This window comes from Postia placenta, assembly GCF_002117355.1.
Source record: "Postia placenta MAD-698-R-SB12 unplaced genomic scaffold POSPLAscaffold_7, whole genome shotgun sequence".
Classification (NCBI taxonomy): Eukaryota; Fungi; Basidiomycota; class Agaricomycetes; order Polyporales; family Adustoporiaceae; genus Rhodonia; species Rhodonia placenta.
Genome location: NW_020169838.1, coordinates 1,310,442 through 1,326,465, shown reverse-complemented (window position 1 = coordinate 1,326,465; position 16,024 = coordinate 1,310,442). Strand labels below are relative to the sequence as shown.

General features: G+C 52.2%; 4 protein-coding genes and 1 non-coding gene across 5 annotated transcripts in view; 2 read left to right on the top strand and 3 right to left on the bottom strand.

Annotated features, from left to right (window-relative positions):
• POSPLADRAFT_1142384 (hypothetical protein) overlaps positions 1 to 2,704 on the bottom strand; it is a gene marked incomplete at both ends in the record, with an annotated part of 2,887 nt that extends 183 nt beyond the window's left edge. Inside the window, 2 exons of the mRNA XM_024485414.1 lie at positions 1,321 to 2,344; positions 2,386 to 2,704. Coding sequence (XP_024339072.1) covers positions 1,321 to 2,344; positions 2,386 to 2,704 — 1,343 coding nt within the window. The remainder of the gene's footprint in view (positions 1 to 1,320; positions 2,345 to 2,385) is intronic.
• Positions 2,705 to 4,937: 2,233 nt separating this feature from the next.
• Positions 4,938 to 7,309, top strand: POSPLADRAFT_1181406 (hypothetical protein). The gene is made up of 12 exons (XM_024488832.1): positions 4,938 to 5,173; positions 5,223 to 5,639; positions 5,717 to 5,809; positions 5,931 to 5,998; positions 6,124 to 6,183; positions 6,232 to 6,238; positions 6,295 to 6,490; positions 6,559 to 6,674; positions 6,740 to 6,768; positions 6,832 to 6,916; positions 6,977 to 7,076; positions 7,139 to 7,309. Coding segments are annotated over exons 1-12 (1,374 nt in total). The 5' UTR covers positions 4,938 to 4,972; the 3' UTR covers positions 7,141 to 7,309.
• Positions 7,310 to 7,609: 300 nt separating this feature from the next.
• Positions 7,610 to 10,045, top strand: POSPLADRAFT_1181403 (hypothetical protein; the record flags this gene model as incomplete). The annotated part of the gene is made up of 13 exons (XM_024488831.1): positions 7,610 to 7,699; positions 7,873 to 7,993; positions 8,053 to 8,209; positions 8,267 to 8,353; positions 8,403 to 8,517; positions 8,580 to 8,758; positions 8,814 to 9,015; positions 9,076 to 9,114; positions 9,174 to 9,284; positions 9,354 to 9,527; positions 9,585 to 9,609; positions 9,665 to 9,760; positions 9,837 to 10,045. The coding sequence occupies 13 exons, from the start codon at positions 7,610 to 7,612 to the stop codon at positions 10,043 to 10,045; spliced, it is 1,605 nt and encodes a 534-aa protein (XP_024339070.1).
• A 229-nt stretch (positions 10,046 to 10,274) lies between these two features.
• POSPLADRAFT_t79 lies at positions 10,275 to 10,355 on the bottom strand. Its single transcript has one exon. It is a non-coding gene; the product is annotated as a tRNA-Tyr (tRNA).
• Positions 10,356 to 10,586: 231 nt separating this feature from the next.
• Positions 10,587 to 14,982, bottom strand: POSPLADRAFT_1181400 (hypothetical protein; the record flags this gene model as incomplete). Its single annotated transcript, XM_024488830.1, has 16 exons — positions 10,587 to 10,817; positions 10,870 to 11,109; positions 11,159 to 11,239; positions 11,288 to 11,640; positions 11,697 to 11,811; positions 11,865 to 12,037; positions 12,360 to 12,426; positions 12,483 to 12,580; positions 12,639 to 13,370; positions 13,421 to 13,528; positions 13,588 to 13,876; positions 13,933 to 14,056; positions 14,111 to 14,182; positions 14,232 to 14,356; positions 14,623 to 14,689; positions 14,744 to 14,982. The coding sequence occupies 16 exons, from the start codon at positions 14,980 to 14,982 to the stop codon at positions 10,686 to 10,688; spliced, it is 3,015 nt and encodes a 1,004-aa protein (XP_024339069.1). The 3' UTR covers positions 10,587 to 10,685.
• Positions 14,983 to 16,024: the final 1,042 nt, after the last annotated feature.

The following is a 16,024-nucleotide window of genomic DNA, read 5'->3' as shown; positions in this document are numbered from 1 at the left end:
GTCGTCGAAGCTCCTCGGAGGCTGTGGATGGTTAGTGGAGACGATCGAAGCTCGGGAGAGCTCTTCGAAGAATCGTAGAAGAAAGAGACAATTCGATAGGGGGGACTTAGCTAGGACGCGGTTCGCAGTTTCTTCGACAATAGTCGAAGTCGAAGGGTTCGTCGAGACGGTATCGACGAGTAAACGCAGTGGACGAGGTTTCGAGGTTACGCAGCGAGGGACGAAGTGACGCAGTTGAAAGCTTAGACGCGGGGCGAACTCGACTTATGAGCTCTGAACTCGAGGGGGGGGGAACCGGATCTTGTCTTTTTAGAGAGAAGTACGACAGATTTTATACTACACAGGACGCTACGACTATCGAAAGTGGCACACTAGTACAAGGGGCTTTGCATTGTTCCTCAAGAAGCTGCCTCACCGAGGGGCACATACCAAGTCCATCGGTAGAGTGACGTCATGCCGAACGCGGAGATGAAGAGAAACATATGGCCACTTCGGACCGGTATCCGTCGTTGAAGGCATGCCGCGAGGTTCGATACCTAATCGGGAAAGACCGGCTACTTCGGTGTGGCTTGGAGCGAAGCGCGCGTTTGGCCGAGCGGCGTCAAGTGGCCCTATTGTTCGCCGAATGCGGGAGATGTTCCGGGATCTACGCGCGAGGCATCGGGACGACCGTGCCGAGCTTCGAGTGAGCGTCGCGCATCGTCGAAGGTGTCGAAGAGCGTCGAAGGCGAAATCGAACTGTTGGGAGACTGAGTCGAAGTGCCGGAAAGAGGTGTATCGGGGCCCAGCGGGGCTCGGCGCCTATCATCGCCTTTGGTACAGGTCCATCTTCCAGGCCCTGGTCTCGTCTTTCATCCACCGGTGGTTTAGCTCAACTCGTCCGGTTTTCCAGTCTATCTTGGGGTTTTCGAGCTTGAGCCAGGTATGGCCGAAGATGATGTCTTCCTTGCCGATGCTGGCGACGTAGGCTTTGACAAATCGGGGTTCTCCGCTTATCTTGTAAGATAAGAGAGCTCTTCGCGTGATGAGTGCTTCTTTGTTTGGAGTTCCATCCACGTTGAAGACGGGGATAGGTCGGGGAAGAGGTTCTGTCCGAAGTCGATGCTCTCGGACGAATCTTGGGCTGATGAAGATTCCAGTTGCGCCGCTATCGATGAAAGCGCGCGCCTCAACGTCTTTTCGTCCCACAGTAATCGGAATGTGCAGAGCGCGTTCATTTCGGACTACTAGAATTACACGGGACAGTGAAATGGATACAGGCAGTGGTTGTGTCGGCTCACCCTGCCCCTTCAAAAATCCTCCATTGTAAGTTCTTCGTACAGCTCCCGCTTCTCATCAGCTGAGAGTGTCTTGATTCTGGCACGGAAGTTGTCCTTCCCAGATCCTCCCTGGTTCGGTCTCCCACCCCCTTGTCGTGCAGCCGCTTTCTTGCGGCAGTCCTTGGCGCTGTGGCCCTTGATGTGGCAGTAGAAGCACAGGTTCCTGTCCCTGTGGAGCTTCCGATCGGCCTCGTTGAGAACAGCCCCTAGTTCCCATTTCCTTTCTCCCGACGTGGAGGCGAAAGTTGATGCGACGGCAGCGGCGTCAATATCCATTGGTTCACCATAGTCCCTGGTGTCTGTGACGATGAGAGCCCCCTGCTTGGCTGCGTCGGCGTTTCGGACTTCGTCGTACCAGGCCTTCATGGTGTTGGGTCGATCCCTAGCGACCCTTGTTGCGAGCGCAAAATACAGCTCCTTCAGGAGTCCTTTGACGAAGTTGGCATGGAGAGTGTGGTAGTCGTTCTCGACGCGGTTGGTGCCATTGACCTCGGCGTCCTTGAGCTGAGCCTTTGATGCTAGCTGCTCGAAGCGGGTGATGTAGTTACCGAGGGAGAGCGCCGTCTTCCTATCCTTCTGTCGTTCAGGGAGTTTCATCAGGATTTGATGTGCCTTGATTTGCGTTCCGTGCTCAGGGAACACCTCTTCTAGAGCGGCAACGAAGTCTGCCCAAGTGGAATAGACCTGGACTCCCCCTGCCGACTTTTCGTAATACGCGTCCACCCATGTTTTCCCCAGATCCTTCCTCATCAGCGCTACAGTGAAGGCGATCTTTGCTTTATCGCTGAGTCGGGTGTTGTTGGTGGCGACGAAGTAGGAGAGGATGCATTGGATGAAGCATCTGAGGTCCTCCGCCTTTCCACTGAAAGGTTCGGGAGCGGGGATGTCGAGGCGAAGGGGTCGGTTGGCCGTTGACTGCTGGGTTTGGTATGCTGCGAGGGCGACAGCGATGCGCTGATCGATGTCTGCTTGAGTGAATGTTGCCATAGGGACTTCAACCGGTGTGTTGGTTGGTGCGGGTGGGGCTGGTGGTAGTTCGATGTCTGGGATTTCGATGGGAACGTACTGAACTTCAGGGAGTTCGAGTGGTTGTTTGTTGATGGGTGACTGCACGCTTTCTGTTGTTTGTGTAGGTTCGACGTCGATCCGTAGGGTGGTGAATACGTCTTCTGGGTGAGCGGGTGGGTGTCTCTGGTAGTAGCTAATGAGTTCTTGATGGGCGACGACCTGCGGGTTTGGACCGGTTGCACAACACCAGGTGCCGCCTCGAGGGTAGATGGGAGCTCTTTTTGTGGAGGTGACAAAGCAGCGATCTGCTCGGTCGTACTGGAGGAGCGGTGATCCTGCGAGGGCTGGTAGTCCCAAAGGAACTGGGTTGACTGCATTGTTCGATGTGATGGTGGATGAGATGTTCGACTAGGTAAAACTAGGAACGTAGCTTAGAAAGTTCGACCTTTTGATACAACGGTCTATACTCCTATATCGATGCCTGACTCGTAGACGACGAGTGAGGGCTTATGGACAGTGCGTCGTCCTGAAGATCGAGCAAGGAAGTCGAGAGTGACCACTACCCCAAGCGAAGAGGAGCAGAGACTTGAATAAATAACCAGGTCGAACTTAGGGTTCGACCGACTAATGGTACAACTACTTATACAAGTACCAACTGCGCACGGACCATCGTGTCTATGTGGTCGTGTTAGTGAAGAAAGAAACGTAGTGGTACGATGCCGAGTACGAAGTGCGCACGGACCCCATTATGTAAGCTACATAATGTTCAACCTGCGGGTGAGCGCTAAGACAGGCGCCAGTATGGGTGCTAGTAGTACAAGGAATAGAACGGAAAGACAAATGTTTCAGCATATGTCCTGTCTCTGTGCATCTCTCAGGCCAAGGGATAGATGAGACCTCAAGCATGACACTTGATGTATTCCTTGATTGCTATGATGAATATGTCCTTGAACAATTGGTGACTCGGTCCTCAGGTATGAAGTAAATGTGAAACATTTATCTTTCCATTCTATTTCTTGTACTACTAGCGCCCATACTGGCGCCCATCTTAGCGCTCACCCGCGGGTTGAACATTATGTAGCTTACATAATGGGGTCCATGCGCACTTCGTACCTGGTATCGTACCACTACGTTTCCTTCTTTACTAACACGACCACACAGATACAGTGGTCCATGCGTAGCCGGTACTTGTATAACTAGTTGTACCATTAGTCGGTCGAACCCTAAGTTCGACCTGGTTATTCATTCAAGTCTCTGCTCCTCCTTGCTTGGGGTAGTGGTCATTCTCGACTTCCTCGCTCGATCTTCAGGACGACGTACTGTCCATAAGTCCTCGCTCGTCGTCTACGAAGTCAGGCATCACTATAGGAGTATAGACCATTGTATCAAAATGCATATAAGGTCTGTATTTTGCTCGGTGTCAAGGCAAAATACTTGCAAAGTGTAACAGAACTATTTGTATTACATTAGGGGCCATCGGTATGCCTGTTTGAGTCATGGCAGCCCTCTTGTAGCTGTTATTATTATTTCCCCATCGTACACTACCGTAGCCTACTGCAGGCTTGTGTTGTGAGCACGAGTGATTATAAACTCTACGTTTTATCGCAGTCTTTATCTTCTAATTTCTCCCAACCTATCCCAATTTATTGAGGTTCAAAAGATGATTTGCCACGTACGAGTTATCCACAAGTGTGCTCTACTCTTCTTTGATTTCGCTGGCTCCTGCAGCTTCGCTGCAAAAGTCTTGTTTGGAGGTGTCATCGCGAAAGGCACTTATAGAGATCATTCTGGCAACAAATAAGTCGATGCAATGAATATGAAGGCCGTCAAAAGGCAGTCGCAAGAGGTAACCTAGCGCAGCTGTGCTTGTGCTGCACAGTGCATCCGAAGACGCGATCACGTGATGCCTATTAAGCCTCGCGCGGACGGGCGGGGGTCGTCAGAAGCCCTTCATCACTGCCAACCACATATGTGAAAATGCTGGAATGGATCTGAAACCGATTTTGAATAAAGTGCAGATGCCATATAGCAATATATGTACGTGCATACATTCTCTCCTGCGAGAGTTGTGAGAGGGAAACCACCGCCAAGCAGCCGGACAGTGTTGACCCTAGGTCTGATGTACAGCAAATGTGTTTCGCAAGAAATTATGGATCCCTTTCTTCTTTCAGTGGTGCATGCGAGTGAACGAGCACCTGATACTTACAAGGCTGGAGGCCCTACCTCTGAGAAAAGTCACGGTGAGTGTATGCATTTTGTGTCAATCCTCCTGTAGCTCCAGTGACGCACACGTCCAGGTTATGTTGCATGCCATACCCCCGGGTAACCTGCGTGAAGTCTCTAGGTTCTTGGCCATCCAGAATCCACCTGCAGTGATTGTCATCTCACAGTATCTCGGCATGCTGGTGATGATAGATGCCTGGTGGCCTCCGGTAACACTCGCATCGCCAAAAGCTTCAAGGAACAATACTCTGAAGGACAGGGTTCTATGCAAACCTGAGACAAATATGTACGTCACATTGACACCGTATAATAGCGTGGGAAGTCAGCTGGGTTGCGGACTTAGCGCGCGCGACTCGCTCTTTACCAGACTGCCGCCGCCTGTCGGTGGTTGTACACATGTTTTCTCCCTGCGACGGCTAACGATGAGGTTGCTTCTAGGGCAAGCTATTTACTGGACACTTTTCTCTGTGTCTGCGCATGCACGCACACTTGATGTCAATAGGCAGACGGTCCTGGGCGCGGGAACACAAGGCTCTCTGGACGCGGATGATGGTCTCCTGAAGTCTTTCTCAGTGCTGCCAGACAAGGGCTGGGGTGTGGATGACATTCTGGACGAAGCCGGAGTAAGTACATGCTCTGCTATCGCGAGTGCTTTCGTTGACTATGACGTAGGCAACCGGGGCGGATGTTTGGCGGATCAGCCAGTCTCACGTCGATATTTACTTCCCCACACTACATGACTACATGACTTCTCCGTTTCATGACATTGATCTTCCGCACAACACCTCGCGCGTATCCAGGGCGGCGCTAGTCCCTCCGTCTTCTAGTGGTCGGGACACCGGCCCTTCGTCATGGAACTTGACGTCACTATCGAACTCGACATTCCACTCCGTCTACCATCCTCTGGAAGAAATCGAGGAGTTTGTGGAGGCGATGGCATTTCTGTATCCAGATCTCGTGCAGCTTGTAAACATTGGACATTCGGCGGAGGGGCGCGAGATGGTCGCAATGCGTATCTCGAAGGGATATGGCGGCAGCTTGAAGCAGAAGGCTGGCTTTGTGGTGACGGGTGCCCAGCATGCACGAGAGGTACGTAGACCCAGTGCGAGTGTCAGGGATCTATTATCGGGTATCTTGCTGACTTGTGCGTGATATGGTCACCATAGTGGGTCGCAACATCTACGGCACTGTATCTCACTCATGCACTTGTTGCGGGCGCATCTGAGCCCTACGCCATGTCCTCCCTTCTTGACTACTACGTAAGTTCGCCTCTTCAGTCTTTTCTCCTGCGATCGCCTATGCTGGTGTGTCACACGACCAGCTTGCAACCTGTCATTTTCACCTCACACCAACTATATCTCACGCTGTGCACATCCGCAGGACTTCTATGTCATCCCTGTCCCCAATCCAGATGGATATGTGTACACCTGGGAGCACAATCGACTCTGGTCAGTATCATGCACGCCTTTCAAGCTCGTTATGGATATGCTGCGCCCTTCTTCACCCATCCTTATCGGCGACTGTGGGATCCATCTGCATTAGACAACGCACGATACTTACACTAGATAACCAGGTACAAGAACCGGCAGGTCATTGGCCCACATGAGAAATGCGTTGGGATAGACATGAATAGGTTCGTCCATGCGCCTGTATTTCTGCTTTAATCTGACGTTTGTCACAGGAACTGGGTATGAAATCCTGCTACAAGCACCCTGGATAGTAACGTACTCACGCATCATTACAGGGGCACAAGTGGAAAGCCAAAGCGCGCTTCCCCACCGTCAAGGCCAATAAGCCCTCGACGCCAACGGATCCCTGCACACCGTGGTACCCTGGTCACCGCGCGTTCGAGGCCCCGGAGGTCAACAACATCGCGAACTTTATCACCACGCTGCCTGCGCTCAAGGCGTACATCGACCTCAGGAGCTACGGGCAGATCCGTGCGCGCTTTCGCTTGCCTGACGGTGGTTGTCCATGTGTTCATAGGGGCATGTTGGCCTGTTGACAGTGTCGACACCGTGGGCGTACTCGTGTAAGAAGACGCCAAAAGACGCAGAGGATCAGATTGAGGCGGCACACGGCGCGGCTAGGGCAATCAAACAGGCGCATGGAACGGCGTTCACTGTGAGTATCTGGCCTTCTTCCACTGTTCTACATCCACCCTTCTTTGACATCGAATCTTATATCAGACAGGGACCCTCTGTTCGATGTTGTACAAGTAGTTGCCATCTCGCATTCCGTTCTCGATTCAGTGGTGTTGATTATCTGCATTTGCCTGCAGGGCGCCCGGGAATGTCGTAGACTGGATGTATGCGAAGGCAGGAATCAAGTACGCCTACGCTGTCCATCTTCGCGACACCGGTACTGTGAGTGCATCGGTTTCGACCCTTTCCGCTGACATTCGCAGCTGACACAACGGCTTGCAGTATGGTTTCTCTCTGCCTCCGGAGTGGATCCGGCCAGTCGGTGAGGAATCGGCGAAGATGATCCAGTTCTTAGCGGAATTTATCCATACCATACCCAAATGTGCGTGGGATCATTTGATTATCTGTGCTCCTGCACTGCACGTCGCTTAAACGTGTGTCCAGGAAACTTATTGCTGTCATCCTTGCTCGCTCACCGATTCTTGCTACCTTTATGTGCCTGTTGCATCTATCTGTACCATCGCTGTTGTTGTCTGTTTTTTTTACGGCCGATGATGTCTTGTATTATAATAGCCCTTGTCTGTGCCAGTGTTGAAACGTTGACCTTTGACAATGCTCGCGGAATTTTTGTTATCCGAGGGTGGTCCTGAGAATATCCAACCACCATATGAGCGTGAATGATGTCAAGCGTGCGTATCAGCGCAGATATGCACTCGGTTCCCATGTCCCGTCATCGGGCATTGCCACATTGTCACGCCTTTACAAGTTGCTGGATGCAGTTCAGCATCATCTTTGTGCCGTTCACCACGACGACGTCCGCCCACGTATAAGTATACACTTATCGAAGCCCTTGCGCGGCGAAGTGCTTTGCAATTCAAAGCAGATTGGATAGCCGAGTAACGCCGTACACCATATATGGTTGAGCTCACGCCGTCGGCGGCCCTGGGGGCCGTTTTTGCGATATTCATCGTCTCGAGGATCCTCAAGTATCTAGACGGCTTGAAGGTGAGTCTCTTCATGCTGCGAGCATAGCCGTAGCATGGCAGAATCGGGAATGAAGACACCCGGACTATCCGGATTTGCAAGCCTCGGTCTCCTTTCTGCTTACATTCATCACTCTTTGGACGCGATGTTGACATTCCAAGGCGCATATAACTGGGCTAACACTGGGATGACAGAGGGTGAACCACTGGCCGGGGATCAGATGCCTCTTCATCCCTTTCACCTTGTTTGGCGCGGTCATCCCTACAACATCATGGAATCCCGGAGTAATGTTGACTTGGAAGAAGCGCTTCGAACGTGAGCACACAGGGACGCGAGAGCTGGTGAATGTAACGGGGCCTGAAACTACATTGCAGTATACCAGCAGCATGGCAGGGACACCATCTCGCTCGTCCCTTACCTCGATGGGCGCGCCGAATTCTACACCGCTAATCTGGACGTCATACGACAAGTAGTGGCAGGAGGTGTTAAGTCGGCATGGGTCAAACCCGAGGACGGTGGTACCGTCGTCAAGTATGTATTGATATTATCGCTCCTGATTAAAACAGCACCTCACAACATGCCTGCCAGGGAGTGGGGAATGAACTTGTTCACCACAGAACGTGAAGTTTGGCAACGGCACCGCAGGATCATCGGGCCGGCCTTCAATAACAGCATGTATGCGCACTTTCACTATGTGTGAGACAACTTACATACCGCGTCGCAGGTATGCCCTGGTCTGGGAGAAGGCCATTGGAATATATCAACACATGTCCGACCATGAGGGCTGGTCTGCTACAAACAAACTCAAGCTCAATCCTGTCCAGAAATACACATCGAAGGTACAGTGAACTCTCAGCTTTGCTGCATCTTGCGCTGAGAGCGAATGCACCGTCTCACCTAGTTTGCCTTCCTTGTTGTTGCGATCTGCGGATTTGGGATGGACATTTCATGGCCCGACATGTCAGCGGACAGCGAAGACCCCACCGCATACATGTCTATCCCAGAGGCCCTGCGCGTAAATACGACCCCCAGCATCTCGAAACTTCTTCCAAGGTGGTGTCACAAATTACCCATTCAGTTGTGCGTCTCTTCCGCGCGCTGCCAGCGTATCGTGCTCATAGTGGTCTCGCTGAAGCATGCGCAAACTCACGCTCGCGCAAAACATCCTGGCTAAATACATGCAAGCGCAGGTGGACGAGCGCCGGGAGCAGGTCCAGACGCAGATTGCCATGAACGAGGAGGGAGAGCGCGACATCTTTTCGCTCCTCGTGCGCGCGACGGAAACAAATATAATGTCCACGCAGAACAACAAGCTCACGCTGACTACCTCTGAACTGGTGTGCTAGTGACATTGCGTTTATCGGTGTAAGCGTATAAAACTGAGGGATGTCGCGCAGATTGGAAATGTCTTCTTGCTGCTGTTTGCAGGCCACGAGGTGCGTGACGGCTCACAGAGGATGCATGTCTCGCTGAACTCTTACTCACCCTGTTACAGACGACCGCCCATACACTGGCCGCGACGTTCGCGCTCCTCGCTGCGCATCCAGACATTCAAGAGGAGATCTACGCTCACATCATCGACGTCGTAGGCCCCGATAGAATTCCGGTTTGTCGCAGTTGCAGTGCCATGAATCCCGGCTATGGGTCACCCTGATCAAGGTTATGAATCCGCTAGGTGCTGGAAGACTATCACAAACTCGATAAAGTCTTGTGTGCGTTCTACGAAGCCGCGCGCATGTTTCCGGCCGTATATGTTATGCTCCGCGAGGCAACTGAGGACACGAAGCTCGTCGTCCCGACGTCGTTCGGAGACGAGACGACCACTCTGGCGATCCCGAAGGGCACTCGGGTAAGCTATGCACACGGGGCGATGTCCACCGAGGTACTGACACGCGCCATGATGCAGGTCATCGTGGATACCATAGGATTGCGTACGTGTAACTCGTGTGAATGATCAATGGGGTGTCGTGCTGACATGCGTCTCAGAATACAACCCTAGATACTACCCCGAGCCGGAGAAGTTCATCCCGTCCCGCTGGTATGGCGAGGATAAGGCGGACTCAATCACTGCATTCAGCATTGGTACGTCTTTCTGGCGCATTGGTGTCCACGCGTCATGGTATCTCTCAATGCTTAACGGCGCGTTTTCGCATGATAGGTCCACGCAACTGCATCGGTCGCCGGTTCGCTACCACGGAAGCAGTGGCATTCCTTACGATGTGGTTGCGCGACTGGAAAGTGGAGCCGTTACTCGACGATGGCGAGACTGTGGATCAATGGTGCAAGAGAGTGCTGGACGCGAGATTATTTTTAACTTTGGGTGTTAAGGATGCCCCCATCCAACTCACGCGTAGGAGAGGGGAATAACCAGTCTAGACCCTTCTGTGCGTACCCAGAGCAGGTGGTTTGACTGTGGTGTTCCTGGACGTTGGCTTGGTCCGTAAGTTGCAAGGGACAATGTCTATCATGAGTCAACACAAGGTGAACATTGAACATTGAACATTCGGTCGGGGTCGAACTAGCGACGTTCCTGGAGAGCTCAAAAAGCAAAAGCAAAGGCTCTGGGCCGGGATTGAACCAACGACCTCAAAAGCAATCCTTCGAGCCGGGATCGAACCAGCGACCTCAAGATGGCATCCATTACAGTCTCGCGCTCTTCCAACTGAGCTATCGAAGGATGTTAACATGTTTTAGGCCATATCCATCATGTGGCACAGAATGTGGTATAGAAATGAGCCAAATCCTTTGTGGCAGGAAGTACAATATCTATTTGTTTCTCATGAACCCAGGGGGTGATATGCTAGAAGTATAAGTTCTGCATGAGAGATCCATGCATTAAATGTGGAAACTAGCTGCAAATATTGATAGTAATCTACCAGGGCCCAGAGCAGGGCCTAGTGTGTGTTTCATGTTTGCGATAAACTGCAAATATCGAGTCTCGAGAATATACAAGACGAACTGAGGTGTGTGTGTAGGATACTCATCAGCAGTGGCACATAGCGGAGACCTAGGACTCTGTTGTTCCGGTTGATACAACGGGTGCACGATTCCGTCCATACTTCTCTCTCCACTCTTCGAATCCTTCGAAGCGAACCTCACCACACAGTCGTGCAGTTATGTTTCGCGCCTCATTGATATTCTGCCGGGACTGTCAGTTCGCAGCTACACTTCACCGCCAGCTAGAAGCTCACCTGTAGCAACTGGAACACAGCAACAACACCGCTAGCATAGAACATGAAATCGTAACTCATCACGGACTCGACGTGATTGGGCTTCATCGCTTCCGCGTCCTCGTCAACAGTGTGCAGATATGGGCCCTCCGAGTGGTAGAAGACGCGGTCGACTAGATTCTGTTTTTGTGCCTGATGCAAGGGTTCTGCCGTGCGTAATGATTGTGAGATGTGAAGAAACATCGATACCACTTCGCTGATCTGAACAACATTATTAGAAATAGTTTATTGGTGAAGGAACATTACTTACGAAGTTAGGATTGACCACCCTGGTGTGACGAAGCAACCTCACTTTCGTGCCATGATCCAGTTGAACGAGGGAGCCAGCCAGCTTACGCAAATGTCAACTTCGAAGTTGATACATGCTAGCACGACTCACCATGGCGAGATTGGCCGTCATCTCAGTCTCGACTTCGACCAGCTTGTTGTACTCCTTGGACGGCCACGCCCCACGGATGTTGCCTTCAAATCTCGCGATGGCGGCCTGCATTTTAAGAGCTTGGAGCTGCTGCGCTACGGCGATGATTTTCTCGCGGAAATCCTGCACCCATTCTGTCCCCCGAGGCATACCCTCCTTCCCGTCCTCAGTAGGTACGACCTCGTCGATCCATGCGGCCATGAGGTGAGAGTATAGATGCGAGAGAGAAGACATGATGGACGCGCAACGCAGCCGGACTGACTTGCGCGCAGATGTCGGTGGCAGGATCATCATGATGAACGACGCAGCACAACCTATGCACCATCAAAGGTCAGGGGGTTTGAGTTATGGTTCAGGAAAAGAGGCGTACCGATCATAACGAGAACCCATCGTCGCCATGCTACGGGCCAACCAATGCCCACATCTCCCAGTACGTGGATATGCCCATCAAGCCAGGAGTAACCCACGATCAGCGTCCATGTAGCCTGCAATGGCGATCAGCGCTTGCACAAGTTGCCGCCTTCGACTTAGAACTCACGCAAACCATCAACACACCAGGCAGGTACTGCACCGGCGCGAAAACCCGGCAGAAGACAAGCGGTATCAAGAAGACACCAGCACTTGCTGCCATACCATACGGACTACCTCTGCTCTTTGCCGACCCTAAACCCTTGTCAAGACTCGGCATTCGTTTCTGCACATGGGATTCACCTACCGATATACCAGCATAGGAGGCCAGAGATTAACCCAATGAATGTGCCGATAAGCCGAAGCATGTAACTGCACAAAGACATGTAAATGAAGAAAGTGGTGCTCCAGAATTCGCACGCACTTCCAGATCTGGTCTGCAGCATATATGTTGAGAGTAGTCTGAGCCATGATCAACGCCCTGTGAATCGTGAATGTCAGTTCTTGGTAAGCACAGAAGAAGCTCATGTTGTACCAAAGACCTTTTTGCGCGTACACGAAGTCTACACAGGCAACACGTCAATAAACATTATCTCAGTTCAGGCAGAACGAAGTGGCAACTTACTTGCACTGGTTTTCACTACGGACGGGATCCACAGCGCGATGGTTACAGCCGTGTACTTAAACGCGAACTGGCGTATGTCGGGTAAGCTCAAAGCCGCATCGCCATAGGCACGTGAATACAGACCATCGCTTCTGGCGTTTTCGTCCACAGATACACAACATGCAACTTATTCGCAAGCTTCTGTACAATGTTGCTCGGGGGCATCGCATCCGGGTCCGTTTCTATGGTCGATACGCTGGTAAGCCTGTTTGCTGATCACTCAAAGTAGGGAAGGCTTACTATATGGATTCTCGTCTTTCTCCGACTTCTCCTGTGACGACACAGGGTCCTCGCCCGTCCCGCCTTCCGAGTCTGTGCCCCGTTGCATGAGCACCTTTCCGATCATTCTGAGCCCTTTCGGCGCCCAAAGCCGGTTCCGCCGCCGCTTGTGCGCCGTCGTCGAAACGTACTCCCCCAGAGCCTTGATCGCCTGCCCCGCGATCACCATATTCGCCGCAAAAACATACATGATGCAGAGCGATCGCAGCGGCGGCTCGCCTTTCCCGTCGCCCGGCGCGCGCGCGCGTTCTGCCTCCAAGATGTCGCGGAAGGGTTCCAGCAACGCAAGCCGATCACTGTCTTTGAACGCCGTGAGCGCCGAACTCAACTGCTCTATCGTGGTGTCCAGCTCGGCCGCACGGGAATCGAGCTCCGCGCTACTGCCACGCGCATACCGCTTCGTGTTGACAACGTCGATGACAGAAATACATGCGGCAAGCGCACTTGCGCACGCGGCGCGTAGTCGACGCGTCGCGTCTCGTAGGATAGGTACCAGGTCCGCGGGGGGGATGTCCATGGAGTGGGCATGGTGCCGAGAGCGCAACTGGCGGAGGAGCTCCGTATCACTGACACCGCTAGATCCTGTAGTGTACGACGCGTCCTGGGTGGGCGCCTCGGACCCTGAGGCTCGCGACGGGCTGGATGAGGTGTCTAGAGTTGTCCCCAGCAGCTTAACAAAGCTCTGGACGGCCGCTGTATATATATGGTTATGAGTATGCCTTAATATACAGGCGAAAACATACCAAGTCTGGGGATGACTGTGCTTATATGTTTATCAAGACCCTTGACATCATCGCCGTTCCAGCGACCCCAGTTGAATTCTAGATTCAGCATGGGTAGCTGTGACTTTACTATATGAATACAGCCTTATTGTCAGCACGGCATCACACATGCGAACGCAAAGTCTTACATCCTTGTAGGCCGGCGACAATGGCGACACGCGTACCAGTGACGCGCGTCAACACCGGTCCATCACCGACAAGGTCAGAGATGGGCGCGTTCAATACGTCCTCTTGCATGTCAATCAGTGACTTCACCTTGCTTAAGAGGCCCGAGGTGGATGTGAGCACAGCATGATTAAGAGATTCGGGGAAGATAAATATGATCACAACGACACCAATGGCGATGTAGCAGGCAAGGGACGTCAGAAGTGAGTTCATAAGTGTGTACTCCGCGAAAGGGAAAAGAGGGCCATAGCTCTAAATGCCCAAATATCGGTTGTTTTGACAAGCGGAGGTAAAGTAACGGAACGTACGCAGAAGATATCGATGGCAATAGTTGCGAAAACGCTGGTGATAATTAGTCGCGGCGCATACGCACGTATGAGCGCGAAGAAGAAGACGCCGACACCCAGGAATGCGCCAAATATTGCCGATGAACTGCATGACCATCTTAGTACATGACATGATGCAGATATTACACACGAAACGTACCGAGTATCTAAAAACACTCCCTCGAATATGCTCGCTTGAAAGAGAGCATCGGGATTTGCAAGTCCTGCGGTGCTACAAGGAGGTTCGAAACATGTCAAATCAGAGCCATGAAACCACGTACCTTTGGGCTTCCTTCTGAAGTGCTGCACGAAGCAACGTCTGGCTACGAGCAGCTAGTGCGGCATGCATAGCTGCAGCACCGAATGCCCATCCGAGGCAGACACCAAGCACGATCGTAAACAGCGCCTTGTAAATTCAGATAAGGTCAGTCAGCCTCCCGACTTGCAAGAACAAGGAACACTATAAACAGGAAGCTCGCTATTATCCTGTCTCATGATGACAGAGAAGCCGGGTAACGCTCTGGGAGGCTGGTCCTGACTATGAGCCTGGAACATAGAAACAAGGACGACAGCTCTCTTCGCGAGGGCTAGCTCCCTGTGATTCTAGTAGAGTGCTGGCAGTTGGGCACAGCGCATATAACGGACATAGTGATTTCAGGTAGAAAGACTCACAAATAGGAATATCTGTAGGGGCATGTTAGGGGGCACGAACATACTGCCCAGAAGGGCGAAGAACGCGCTGCACGATGAATGTTCAGATTCATCCCATGCAACAAAAGGCACATACACGCACGCATTTCCCAAGGTCCTAACCGACTTTTCGGGCAGGAGCACGACGAACGCAATCCAGGACGCCAACCAGCACCTCGCGAGCATCTTCCATGACTTCTTGGCGCGAAGGTTGGCCGAAATCCACAGCGGTAGTCGATCTATGAAGGACAAGAGTCTCGAGGATGTTGTGCTGCCATTTCGCTGCTCTGTAGTCGACTTGGAGGGCCTCGGAGAGCTGCTTGAGGACGCCGAGGAGGTCATGGGGGTTCCGAGTAGAAGAGCGGCTGCCGGTCAAGACTGCGATGGCATATGGGACTTCGCCGGCGCTTGGCGGGTGCATCAGATGCTGCCCTCCCGCATTGGATAATCGGTATGAATTGCATGTTGGCCAAGCCAAGTTGGTAGCACCGTGCGCTGCGTTTGAAATCGAGGAGCGATCTCGGGGCGAGGTGAAGGGCGAGTGTCATATTGTCTGACTCACGGGGCCGTCGACGTCAAACGCACATAGGCGCGCATTCGGCTCTTCCTGAACATTGATGCTATATGCGCGCCATTAGGACACTATTCAGCAAAGAAACAGAGTGGACATGAAACGGATGCGAACTTGAATTTGTAGACACCATTGTTCCTATCACCCTTTGATCCCGTATGTTAGATCAGTCGGAGTACGCTGGTCCCCAGCGTGCTGGTACCGATGTAACATACGAGAGGACCGCGAAAAGGCTGGAAGTCTTGATGAACGGTGTACAGGAATATAAAGAAAGGCAGAAAGTTAAGTGGAAAGAAGGTGAAAGTACAGATTCGTCGGCCTTTCGAGCTTTATATATGCACAACGGCTCACGGGTGACGATCGATGACATCACAACAGTGACGGGCATTGAAGTCGGTCATGGCCGCATCGGGTAGATCCCTTGCCGGAAAGGGAAACGAGGCTGCGTCGACAACTCCGCATGGGCTTTCAGTGAAGCATGCGCGTACTAAATGGAGAGATCCCAGCGTACTTGTTGTGTTTACGAGAGAGCGTGCGAGAATTAACAAACTTATAGGATCGGCGGACAGTGCCGAAGAGGGTTCCCACATATACTTAGGATATGGCGATACTGTAGGCTTAGTCCCCACCCTATTATGACAGTCTTTCCCCATCGACAAGGTCTTAGTAACTCATGGACTGCCCACGGAAGACTAAGCATTCATGTATTACTTATGTCATCAAGCCTCTTCCCTAAACAGTCTCTTCTGCGGAAGATCGCCACCAATTCTATCCAGTCCCTCAGAGTCTGCATGCCAAATGCCACACGACTAC

Coding starts and splice junctions, on each gene's coding strand:
- POSPLADRAFT_1181406 (XM_024488832.1), top strand. CDS start 4,973: ATGAGGTTGCTTCTAGGGCAAGCTATTTACTGGACACTTTTCTCTGTG. Junction 5,640..5,716: donor GTGCCCAGCATGCACGAGAG/GTACGTAGACCC, acceptor TGGTCACCATAG/TGGGTCGCAACATCTACGGC. Junction 6,769..6,831: donor CTCTGTTCGATGTTGTACAA/GTAGTTGCCATC, acceptor ATTTGCCTGCAG/GGCGCCCGGGAATGTCGTAG.